The sequence below is a fragment of the Anopheles funestus genome (assembly GCF_943734845.2).
Source record: "Anopheles funestus chromosome X unlocalized genomic scaffold, idAnoFuneDA-416_04 X_unloc_15, whole genome shotgun sequence".
Taxonomy (NCBI): Eukaryota; Metazoa; Arthropoda; class Insecta; order Diptera; family Culicidae; genus Anopheles; species Anopheles funestus.
Genome location: NW_026045094.1, coordinates 34,993 through 46,900, shown reverse-complemented (window position 1 = coordinate 46,900; position 11,908 = coordinate 34,993). Strand labels below are relative to the sequence as shown.

At 40.2% G+C, this 11,908-nt stretch overlaps 1 protein-coding gene across 4 annotated transcripts; it reads right to left on the bottom strand.

Annotated features, from left to right (window-relative positions):
• Positions 1 to 1,639: 1,639 nt before the first annotated feature.
• On the bottom strand, positions 1,640 to 8,648 carry LOC125772934 (uncharacterized). Of its 4 annotated transcripts, XM_049444216.1 has the most exons (4): positions 7,847 to 8,648; positions 7,655 to 7,790; positions 6,538 to 6,883; positions 3,194 to 4,262 (listed from the first exon to the last, which is right to left on the bottom strand). In XM_049444216.1, the coding sequence occupies exons 2-4, from the start codon at positions 7,773 to 7,775 to the stop codon at positions 4,241 to 4,243; spliced, it is 489 nt and encodes a 162-aa protein (XP_049300173.1). In that variant the 5' UTR covers positions 7,776 to 7,790; positions 7,847 to 8,648; the 3' UTR covers positions 3,194 to 4,240. The 4 variants fall into 4 exon arrangements, 3 of the variants coding, with proteins under 3 accessions (XP_049300173.1, XP_049300171.1, XP_049300172.1); XR_007419761.1 differs by adding an exon at positions 1,640 to 2,225 and having other exon boundaries at positions 4,116 to 8,648; XM_049444214.1 differs by having other exon boundaries at positions 3,194 to 6,883; positions 7,655 to 8,648.
• Between the last annotated feature and the right edge of the window lie 3,260 nt (positions 8,649 to 11,908).

Sequence of the window (11,908 nt, the reverse complement as noted above, 5' to 3'; positions counted from 1 at the left end):
CAAACTTCAAGTTTCCACCAACATTGACCAAAAACAACAACTTTGACCGGAAACATCAACTTTGGTTGTAAACTTCAAGTTTCCACCAACATTGACCAAAAACATCAACTTTGACCGAAAACATCAAATTTGGTCGCAAACTTCAAGTTTCCAAAAACATTGACCAAAAACAACAACTTTGACCGAAAACATCAACTTTGGTCGCAAACTTCAATTTTCTACCAAAATTGACCAAAAACATCAACTTTGGTCGCAAACTTCAAGTTTCCACCAACATTGACCAAAAACATCAACTTTGACCGAAAACATCAACTTTGGTTGTAAACTTCAAGTTTCCACCAACATTGACCAAAAACATCAACTTTGACCGGAAACATCAAATTTGGTGGCAAACTTCAAGTTTCCACCAACATTGACCAAAAACATCAACTTTGACCGAAAACATCAACTTTGGTTGTAAACTTCAAGTTTCCACCAACATTGACCAAAAACATCAACTTTGACCGGAAACATCAACTTTGGTGGCAAACTTCAAGTTTTTACCAACATTGACCAAAAACATCAACTTTGACCGAAAACATTAACCTTTTTCGCAAACTTCAAGTTTCCACCAACATTGACCAAAAACAACAACTTTGACCGAAAACATCAACTTTGGTCGCAAACTTCAAGTTTCCACCAACATTGACCAAAAACATCAACTTTGACCGGAAACATCAAATTTGGTCGCAAACTTTAAGTTTCCACCAACATTGACCAAAAACAACAACTTTGACCGAAAACATCAACTTTGGTAGCAAACTTTAAGTTTCCACCAACATTGACCAAAAACACCAACTTTGACCGAAAACATAAACTTTGGTCGCAAACTTCAAGTTTCCACCAACATTGACCAAAAACAACAACTTTGACCGAAAACATCAACTTTGGTCGCAAACTTCAATTTTCTACCAACACTGACCAAAAACATCAACTTTGGTCGCAAACTTCAAGTTTCCACCAACATTGACTAAAAACAACAACTTTGACCGAAAACATCAACTTTGGTTGTATACTTCAAGTTTCCACCAACATTGACCAAAAACATCAACTTTGACCGAAAACATCAAATTTGGTCGCAATCTTCAAGTTTCCAAAACCATTGACAAGAAACATCAACTTTGACCGAAAACATCAACTTTGGTTGTAAACTTCAAGTTTCCACCGACATTGACCAAAAACATCAACTTTGACCGAAAACATCAAATTTGGTGGCAAACTTCAAGTTTCCACCAACATTGACCAAAAACAACAACTTTGACCGAAAACATCAACTTTGGTCGCAAACTTCAAGTTTCCACCAACATTGACCAAAAACATCAACTTTGACCGAAAACATTAACTTTTTTCGCAAACTTCAAGTTTCCACCAACATTGACCAAAAACAACAACTTTGACCGGAAACATCAACTTTGGTTGTAAACTTCAAGTTTCCACCAACATTGACCAAAAACATCAACTTTGACCGAAAACATCAACTTTGGTTGTAAACTTCAAGTTTCCACCAACATTGACCAAAAACATCAACTTTGACCGAAAACATCAACTTTGGTTGTAAACTTCAAGTTTCCACCAACATTGACCAAAAACATCAACTTTGACCGAAAACATCCCAGGCAGCAAAATCGCCGATGTCGCATGAACTTTTGTATGGGAGCCATTAAACCCAATCGCTAACCCAAATGCGGGAAAGAGCAGCAGCAAATGGTGTGATCGCTGCGACATGTCGCGTGTTGCATGCGATGTTTCGTACCATTTTACCCCCACCCCAAACTTTTCGGATGGTATGAAATGAATACACGAAGGATTCTCTTTCAACTCTCTTGTTTTATTTACTCACCGATTTTTGCTCACATATTATTGGATAGCCCCCACCTCCGGTGCCAGCTGATCTCTCTTCCTCGTCTCGTACGTGCATTCCTTCCATCCATATGGGTAAGCCGCGCGCGTTGGCGTTCCCCTTCCTCCACGCCGCTTGTCGTCCTCCTTCAACACCAGGTTAATTTTCCTCGGAATTTCGCTACTCGGTGTTGGCGGTGTCCGTTTAAATGCTGTTGGAGAAAGTGAAATAGAACACAATTAGTGCACCCGTTCTAACTCTTTTTTTTATCCATACTTACTTAAATGTTTGGCTCCTTTTTTCGATACGAAATTGTCTTCAACTTTAATATGTATGTTGATGAGAACTGTTGATGAGAAAATAAAAAAAGTTAGTTGGCAAAAATAACGAATACGGTTGGTACTATTTTCTAACACCTCTAAAAGTTCTAAACCGTGCGTAAACTAATTCATAACATGGGACCAAAAACCGCAAAAGTAAGTAGCCGACAAAGAAAACATAATGTAAAACATAAATTTAACCATATTTCGTGTGCCTTTTGCGCCTTTTTAGTCATTTGAGGAACGCCTGGAAAGCTGTCCACGAATGGTGCGACTTCCCGTACACTTGACGCCAGGGAAAAAAATCACGTTACCGGCAGTGCTTAAAAATAAAGCTGCGGAGATAGGAACCGAAGGGGTGTTGATGCTGGTGCATCCACTGCAAATTGTGCGTGGAAGTATCCACACACACACAATAGTGTCAGTGCGTCCGGCTCCAGAACCACCACCAGCACCCAACTTTCAGTCAGCAATCGGTGCACCAGCTATGAAGCTGAAGCCCATGCTTCCAGCACGTCCGGATCCGTCATCATCCGGCGCGGTTGCTCAACCACTGGAGGTGGCAGCTGGGGCTGCCTCATTTCCCCGTCTTCCGCCGGGTAAATCATCTTCCGGCGCGATTGTTCGACGGCGGAAGCTGCAAGCTGGGGCGGCTTCAACCACGCGTTCTTTGCCGGGTACAACATCTTCCAGCGTGGTTGTTCGACGGCGGAAGCTGCAAGCTGGGGTGGCTTCAACCACGCGTTCTTTGCCGGGTCCAACATCTTCCAGCGTGATTGAACACCCGGCGGTGCAGGGAGCTGAGACAGTTCCAGTTTTTTGTCCCTCGCCGGGTCCAACATCTTCCAGCGTGATTGAGCACCCGGCGGTGCAGGGAGCTGAGACAGTTCCAGTTTTTTGTCCCTCGCCGGGTCCAACATCTTCCAGCGTGGTTGAACACCCGGCGGTACAGGAAGCTGGGGCAGACCCATCCTTCATTCTTCCGTCGGGTCCACCATCTTCCGGCGCGGTGGATAGCAACTTGCTTCAGCAAGTATTTTATTACTCACAAGCTATCCACCGCGATGTACGTACCATACGGCAACTGTTCGAGCATGCAGTGCAATCCGGGTGTCTCACAACTCCTTTCCAAACTGCACATCAAGTGTTCCAATTTAATCCTCTAGATAACTTAGAGGAATTGTTGTCATTTGATGTGCAGCTTGGAACCGAGGAAAGTATGATCAACGTGTTGGCATACATTCGCGGTCAGGTGAGGGATACCCGATTGCACTACATATTACATCGGGCTATTGATCTCGTTTTTTCTAAGGAATTATTTGCTAAGTGCAATTGGACGGGCAAAGGCTCGAAAATTGCACTTAGTAAGTTAAATAATGTTTTACTGCTTTTTCGAAACCTAGGGCAAATGCCCAGTAACGAAGCAGTAAAGCATTTTTTCGTTAAAAAAATAAACCATGCCAAACGTCGCCAAACGGTACGCCATCAAAGGAACCCAGCCCCGCATGCACCGATCGTACCGGACCAAACAAGGTAGTGGTCGGTTAAGTCCGGCTTGCAAGCTTCCGCCTTTTTTCCTTCCACTAAAAATTTCTCTACGGCCAGATGATTTTATTTGGTCTCAGATAAAAAAAAGTTTTTCGCGAAGTCATGAAAACATGCCTTAATTTGTGTTATTTTTTGAGCAAAATTCAATGTTCAGAAACATAGCGTTCATCGATATAAAGAAACGGATCTTGAGCATAGAAGAATTTTGCAAACGATTTTCCGGAATCCTGACAGTACACCAAACTTTCTTAATTTTAACTGTTCTAAACGAGACGATGTTAACAAGAGGAGCAGGTATGTAAAGTTTGGCAAAGCACAGGCAAGATCAATACAATATACATATTTAATCTTTTACCTTACATACTTACATTTTTTGGTTTGTTTTGCGTGCGAAAGATCATCATCATTTGTTACCGGTCCAATCGTGTGAAAACCGTCCCCGTTGTTACTAAGTCATACAATGCCATCTCGTTGGTTTGTGTATTTCCAAATGTTAGTGAATGGTGAAAAAGTAACTAAAAAGAAAATATAATAAATGGTATTAATTAAAATATAATGCATACATGTGTAAAATATTCATTCTACCCTGACATAAAAATCATTTTTTCTATCTGTACGCAATCACAATTAGTATTGTAACTAAATATGCAATATGTTTCTTTAATGCCTAACCCTAACCTATGATATATCATTGGAACATATAAATGTTCTTCTATAAAATAAAACCTATTTGCACACGCCTGATCTCATTATCTAGCTGCCACATATGCTTACCTTGGAGTTGTGGCACTTTTAAAAATCGGTTTAGGGCGCAGCAGTATAATCCATCCTTCATGAAATCTCAGGTCGTTGCTTTCGTTGTTCGTTTCATAGTGTTGTCCTGCGTTTAATCCTCACTTTTGATGGTGTGAATTAATGGAACGAATTTCGTTTCACCATTCAGAGCAATAGGTAGGGCCACAAGCTTGCAAAAAATACTGCAGGTGTCAAATTCGGTTGTGGTTGCATCGAGGTTATTAATGTTACCCTGACATATGAACATATTAGCAGACGAGTACGGATACACAAAACATTCTTCCCTTTCCAACAGTTTTTGGCCAGTAACTTTCACAGAGGAAGATACCCTCGCTGCCGAGCAATATTTGATAACTTCGTACTCTGTGGAAAGAAACCAACTGTTTCGGAAATTATTCTGCAATTTATAATCCTTCATATGTAGGGTAACATTATCGCTGTGGCCGGAAATATAACAAACAAAATTTTCAATTTCATCCGGAGCATTAAAAAGTTCTAACTCGGACAGCCGATTTCGAACTTGCTCCAGGTTTTTCCAACCACTTCGTACAAGGTGCTTCATATGCTGAAGCGCATTTTCAAACGGATATGCTGCTATTGTATAGAGTGAGCCGAATTGCACAAGCTCCTCGTGTACATGCAACAAGTTGTGAATATTGCTACTCACATAACCCTCCCCGTAGATTTTTGCATAGTCGATAACAAATTGTTCCATCATTTGACCAGCCACATTCCAATGACATTTATATGCATTAGAAGAAAATAATGTAACTGCACAGAAGTAAAGCATGAAGTGGTCGTATTGCTCGTCGCTAATTTTGCCTTTCAAAACGACAAAACCGGCATAGTGCAGAAATGAACTGTATTCAGTTCCTTTCCAATACTTTAAATCATCCAACCTGCGAAGCTTGCGATGGATCTCCGAAGGCAAAGCGATGCTTTCCAAATGATCAGAGATATCTTTAAACTCTGATTCAGTCCACTTTCTAGCACCCCAAAAACCGAACGTCCACGACTGCAGCATCCGTCGCATCCCTCCTAAATCAATAGCGTGCAAACGATCGCCAATAAGGACCTGCTGAACCATATCAAAACCACGTAGGTTTAGAAGAGGCGAAGGTTCCTTATGGTGCACGCCATAAATTCCTTGACGGAATCCAGCGTCGGTCCTCGGCGTGCCCGCCACGGTAGGGAAACAGACTGTTCGAGATGTTGGATGACTGTAACCAACAACCGTGCACTTCAAACAGCCATGCCTGCCCCCATGCCCTTGTACACCTTGTAAATCAAAAGAAGGCTACAATTAATGGCTTATTCACCTTTTAAATATTCCATATTTACCCTTAATTAAAGCTCGTGCTGGTGAATCGGCCACAAAAGCACGAACGCTGATGTTGACTAATGTCCTGTCGCGGCCTAATACTATGCCTCGCTCCATAAGCTCGTTGAGCTCTTGGATCAATTTCTCCAAAAACTCTTGGGCCGAACTCGGTTTGGTGATCCCAAAAAATATGGCAACCGTCATGGGTTTGATGTGAGGCATAGTATGGACATTAATCAAAATCGGCCAAAATGTTAGGCGCGTACTTTTGTGGAGCGGCAAACCGTCCACCGAAATCGTTAGCGGTAAGGTAGTACCTACCACGAAGCGCAACTTTCTAAAATAAAAATTAATTAAACGGTTTATTAATCGCCAAACTATAAAAATGCATTTCAGCTATGATAATTTAAGTATTCTTTGTTTTCTAATATACATAAACCAATTTGTCTACACGTAATTAATCTATTTATCTATTTGTTTATTTATCTATTTCTCTATTTACCTATCTATCTATCTACCTATCTATGCAACGAATATTCGTTTTGTCATGGGCTCAAATTTAAAATAGAACCAGGTGATAAGATTATGATTCTACATTCGAAATGTGGACTGGAAAAATTAATACTAATAGCTAGTCCATCCTACAGATTAATAATAAAAAAAAATTAACTCACCTGAATGTTGTACGAAGACACTTTTCAACACCATTGTACCAAAAGTGTCCGCCTCCGACAGTAACGATTTCCTTGTCGGTTTGGTTGGTACGTAGAAGCGTTCGAGCATCCTTGGGAGGACGGAGTTCGGTTTTAGCCCGGAAGATTTTAAGAATTATATTGATGGAGGAATGTGGTGCATTCGTCTTCAGAGCCCAAAACCGAAGACATTCCTCTATGGAGCTCTGTCGGAAATTAAATTCCTCATCCGTCCCCACCTCATCAATATAATCTATGTCCTCCAGGACATCATCTTCATCGGGCACAATTTCTGCATCTTCTGTCAATAACAACATGCGATCATTTTCTGTAACAAAAGCAAACAAAAATTAACGTTTTGCACCAGCACAACCAAATACAAATTTGAATATCAATAGATATTAAGCTTTTACAGCCGAAGCCGTAATCATAAATTTTTATTATATAAATAAAATACGATATTAAGCTTTTACAGCTACAACTGTTTTGCGGTGGTGGTCTAAGCAAATGTAAATTACTTAAATAAAAATATTACTACTTAAACAAAGGCGTTAGAAAAATCTATAAATAAAACACATCAACAGCCAAAAAAAAACATTGCATAATTTGCATTAAATGTATCATTAACATTTTTGCACCGTTCCACATTTGTAACACAAATAACAACAACTATCGGTTGGGAATATGTACGTAAACCGGAAATAATATTAAATAGCAAACATTTAATATTTAAAATGCGAATTAATCACACAATATCTCCTACACTTCTTTGGGTATTTGCTCGTGCGCGATCTTTCCTTGCTTACAAGATCCTGCGGTCAGCGACCTAACGCACTTTTTTATACGCACACATTAAACTATGATTATTGCCTATCATATTAAAATGGCATCGGTTTATCCGATCGAGATTGGACCACAAACACACACATTACACGCAATTTACACGCATAAATACGCTTGCACTTAATACCGTCCTACACGCACTGTTTTTCAACGATTATCGGTCAATTTTTAGCGATGCGTACAACTAATAATATTCCCTACACATAATTTGCCTCAAACTAATAATAATCACTAGTTTAAAGATGATTTTACTTACCAATTTCGAACTGCATCTGACTAGATTCTCCCTGTTCTACCTCAACTTCATCAGCAGTACGTTTTTGGATCCGCCGATAAAATTGGCCTGATCTTTTGGATGACTGCAAAGAGGAATCCATGCTGCTTTTATTTACCTAAAACACATAATAAAATATTAATAAACTACTCCGTTACTGTTATCATTCCTTACCTTTTTCCTTGGTTATAACACTGTAAACTATTTTTCTGCACTATTTGTGTTTTTGTAAGATGGCGAGAGTGTGGTAGAAGGTAAACTGATAGAACTGTTTAGAATATCAATAACAAACGGCACTATGGAGTATCGCAAATTAAAGATCAATATTTTTGACCATGAAAATAATGTCCATTATTCGACACAAAATAAAGTCCAAAAATTGAGGAAATTATTAAAGGCGAAGATTTATTTGCCCTTCTTAATAATTAAAAATAATAATTAATCAATAAAAAGATATTTTTTATAATTAAATACGCATAAAAATCAAATATTTGCAATCATATGAAAATTTGACCAACACAATTTAACCCATGCCATTCGCCCGTAGTTCCACTAATCAGCGCCATTATTTAATAATAAACGGTCCATGGCCGATGCCGTGTGTGTGTGCGGTGTGATCCGTCGACAGCAAACACTTCGTTGCACACCGAAAATTTGCTAAGTGCGAGATGATCGAAACGGAAGAACAGATGGCGTGGGCGAGAATGAAATGGGAATAGCTTGCAACCGCCTGGGCAGGTCCTCGGCGTGTGTGTGTGCGGTGCGACACAGCGAAACCGTTCACTTTGTTGCATGCTCGAAAATGAACACGAGCGAGATGAGCGAGAGGGAAGAAAAGCTCGTTAGGGCCAGAATGGGATGGGAATAGTTTGCAACACGAGCTCTCGGGCGCGACACTTTCGTTCGTGGGTGCGCTGAGCCGCGCGGGGTAGAAATCGGACGTGAAACGAGGGGAAGTCATGCAACATTGCTACCTGGGATCAACTTCCCAGGCAGCAATGTTGCATGACTTCCCCTCGTTTCACGTCCGATTTCTACCCCGCGCGGCTCAGCGCACCCACGAACGAAAGTGTCGCGCCCGAGAGCGGCTGTTGCAAGCTATTCCCGTCCCATTCTGGCCCAAACGAGCTTTTCTTCCCTCTCGCTCATCTCGCTCGTGTTCATTTTCGGGTGTGCAACAAAGTGTTCACTTTCGCGATGTCGCACCGCACACACACACGCCATCGGCCATGGATCGTACTTGGCTCATCCTGATTGGCTGTTATCAAATGATGGCGCCGATTAGGATCACCATGTGTGAATGCCGTGGATTAGAATTGAGCTGGTCAAAATTAGTTGTTATTGCAAATATTTTGTTTTTATACATATTTAGTTATAAACATATCGTTTTTTTGATTAAATATATTTTTTTAATTATTAAGAATGGTTAATTTATCTTCTCCATCAATAAATTCTTCCTTTTATGAAATTTATTTACTGTTGATAACGTCCATTATTTTCATGGTCAAAATAATTGATCCTTGATTTGAGATAAACCATAGTGCCATTTGTTTTGGCTCTCTTCTCGCTCTTGTTGGACAAATTGTGGGCATTTTCGCAAACAGTTTTGGATTTTGCTGGACACGGTTCAGCTCCGTGGCGCGTTAATTAGAAAATACTTTAGAGTAAATAAAATAAGTTTATTAGTCCGCCGTTGGAGTGATTCAAAGGCTCGAAAGCCAAGTGTAAAAAAGTGCGTGCGTGCGAAGGTGGATCGCGAAGCTGAGTGGCAGAAACTGATTATCCCGGAACAAGACGGACATCGGTACGGCGGTGTGAGAAGGAACTCCTTTCTGGTAAGTTATGTAAGTTTAAAGTGAAGTGAAGTGGAGTATAAAAAATGTGATTGTTTTTAACCTTCAGAAATCCGCTGAAAATAAGAGCGCATCGGACAACTTCGCCGGTGACGAAGGATCGTGACTGGATCATCATTTGCCAGTCAGATGATGCAGCTAAAGTTGCCGAGAATACAGGCGACCAGAATGCAGTTAGCGTGCATAAAAATGCAGCAAAATTTAGCCGGGAATATTCGGTAAGTTGGCGATAATATAAAGTTAAAATATGTGCAATAAAAGTGTTCTATTTCGCTTTCTCCCACAGGTTTTCATCGGGCGCCGCCAACACCGTGCACCGCATTTCCTAGGAAGCCTTGTAGAGGAAGGAAGACGTGCGAGGGACCAGAGGGAAGACGAACGGGCTAGGATGGATGGAACGATCGGCACGACGAAGCGGGGATCAGCTGGCGCCGGTAAAGGGGGGCGCTATACAATCATATGTAAAAAAACGGTGAGTAAATAAAAAAAGAGAGTGGAGAGAATTTTTGGTGTCTTCATTTCATACGATCCGAAAGGTTTGGGGTGGGGGTAAAATGGTACGATACATCGCATGCAACACGCGACATGTCGCAGCGATCACACCATTTGCTGCTGCTCTTTCCCGCATTTGGGTTAGCGATTGGGTTTAATCGCTCCCATACAAAAGTTCATGCGACATCGTCGATTTTGCTGCCTGGGTTTGGTTGTAAGCTTCAAGTTTCCACCAACATTGACCAAAAACAACAACTTTGACCGAAAACATCAACTTTGGTCGCAAACTTCAATTTTCTACCAACATTGACCAAAAACATCAACTTTGGTCGCAAACTTCAAATTTCCACCAACATTGACCAAAAAAATCAACTTAGACCGAAAACATCAACTTTGGTTGTAAACTTCAAGTTTCCACCAACATTGACCAAAAACAACAACTTTGACCGAAAACATCAACTTTGGTCGCAAACTTCAATTTTCTACCAACATTGACCAAAAACATCAACTTTGGTCGCAAACTTCAAGTTTCCACCAACATTGAACAAAAACATCAACTTTGACCGGAAACATCAACTTTGGTTGTAAACTTCAAGTTTCCACCAACATTGACCAGAAACATCAACTTTGACCGAAAATATCGACTTTGGTCGCAAACTTCAAGTTTCCACCAACATTTACCAAAAACAACAACTTTGACCGAAAACATCAACTTTGGTCGTAAACTTCAAGTTTCCACCAACTTTCACCAAAAACTTCAACATTGACCGAAAACATCAAATTTGGTCGAAAACTTCAAGTTTCCACCAACATTGACCAAAAACAACAACTTTTACCGAAAACATCAACTTTTTTCGCAAACTTTAAGTTTCCACCAACATTGACCAAAAACATCAACTTTGACCGAAAACATCATCTTTGGTCGCAAACTTCGAGTTTCCAATAAACATTGACCAAAAACAACAACTTTGACCGAAAACATCAACCTTGGTTGTAAACTTCAATTTTCTACCAACATTGACCATAAACATCAACTTTTTTCGCAAACATACACTTTCGTAGCAAACTTCAAGTTTCCACCAACTTTCACCAAAAACATCAACATTGACCGAAAACATCAACTTTGTTCGAATACTTCAAGTTTCCACCAACATTGACCAAAAACAACAACTTTGACCGAAAACATCAACTTTGGTAGCAAACTTCAAGTTTCCACCAACTTTCACCAAAAACATCAACATTGACCGAACACATCAACTTTGGTCGCAAACTTCAAGTTTCCACCAAGATTGACCAAAAACAACAACTTTGACCGAAAACATCAACTTTTTTCGCAAACTTTAAGTTTCCACCAACATTGACCAAAAACATCAACTTTGACCGAAAACATCATCTTTGGTCGCAAACTTCGAGTTTCTACCAACTTTGACCAAAAACATCAACTTTGACCGAAAACATCAACTTTGGTCACAAACTTCAATTTTCTACCAACATTGACCAAAAACATCAACTTTGGTCGCAAACATCAACTTTGGTAGCAAACTTCAAGTTTCCACCAACTTTCACCAAAAACATCAACATTGACCGAAAACATCAACTTTGGTTGTAAACTTCAAGTTTCCACCAACATTGACCAAAAACATCAACTTTGACTGGAAACATCAATTTTGGTTGTAAACTTCAAGTTTCCACCAACATTGACCAAAAACATCAACTTTGACCGAAAACATCAACTTTGGTCGCAAACTTCAAGTTTCCACCAACATTGACCAAAAACATCAACTTTGACCGAAAACATCAACTTTGGTCGCAAACTTCAAGTTTCCACCAACATTGACCAAAAACATCAACTTTGACCGAAAACATCAACTTTGGTCGCAAACTTCAAGTT

Bases quoted from the DNA above. Each gene is read 5' to 3' on its own strand.
- LOC125772934 (XM_049444214.1), bottom strand. From the start codon at position 5,629: ATGGTTCAGCAGGTCCTTATTGGCGATCGTTTGCACGCTATTGATTTA.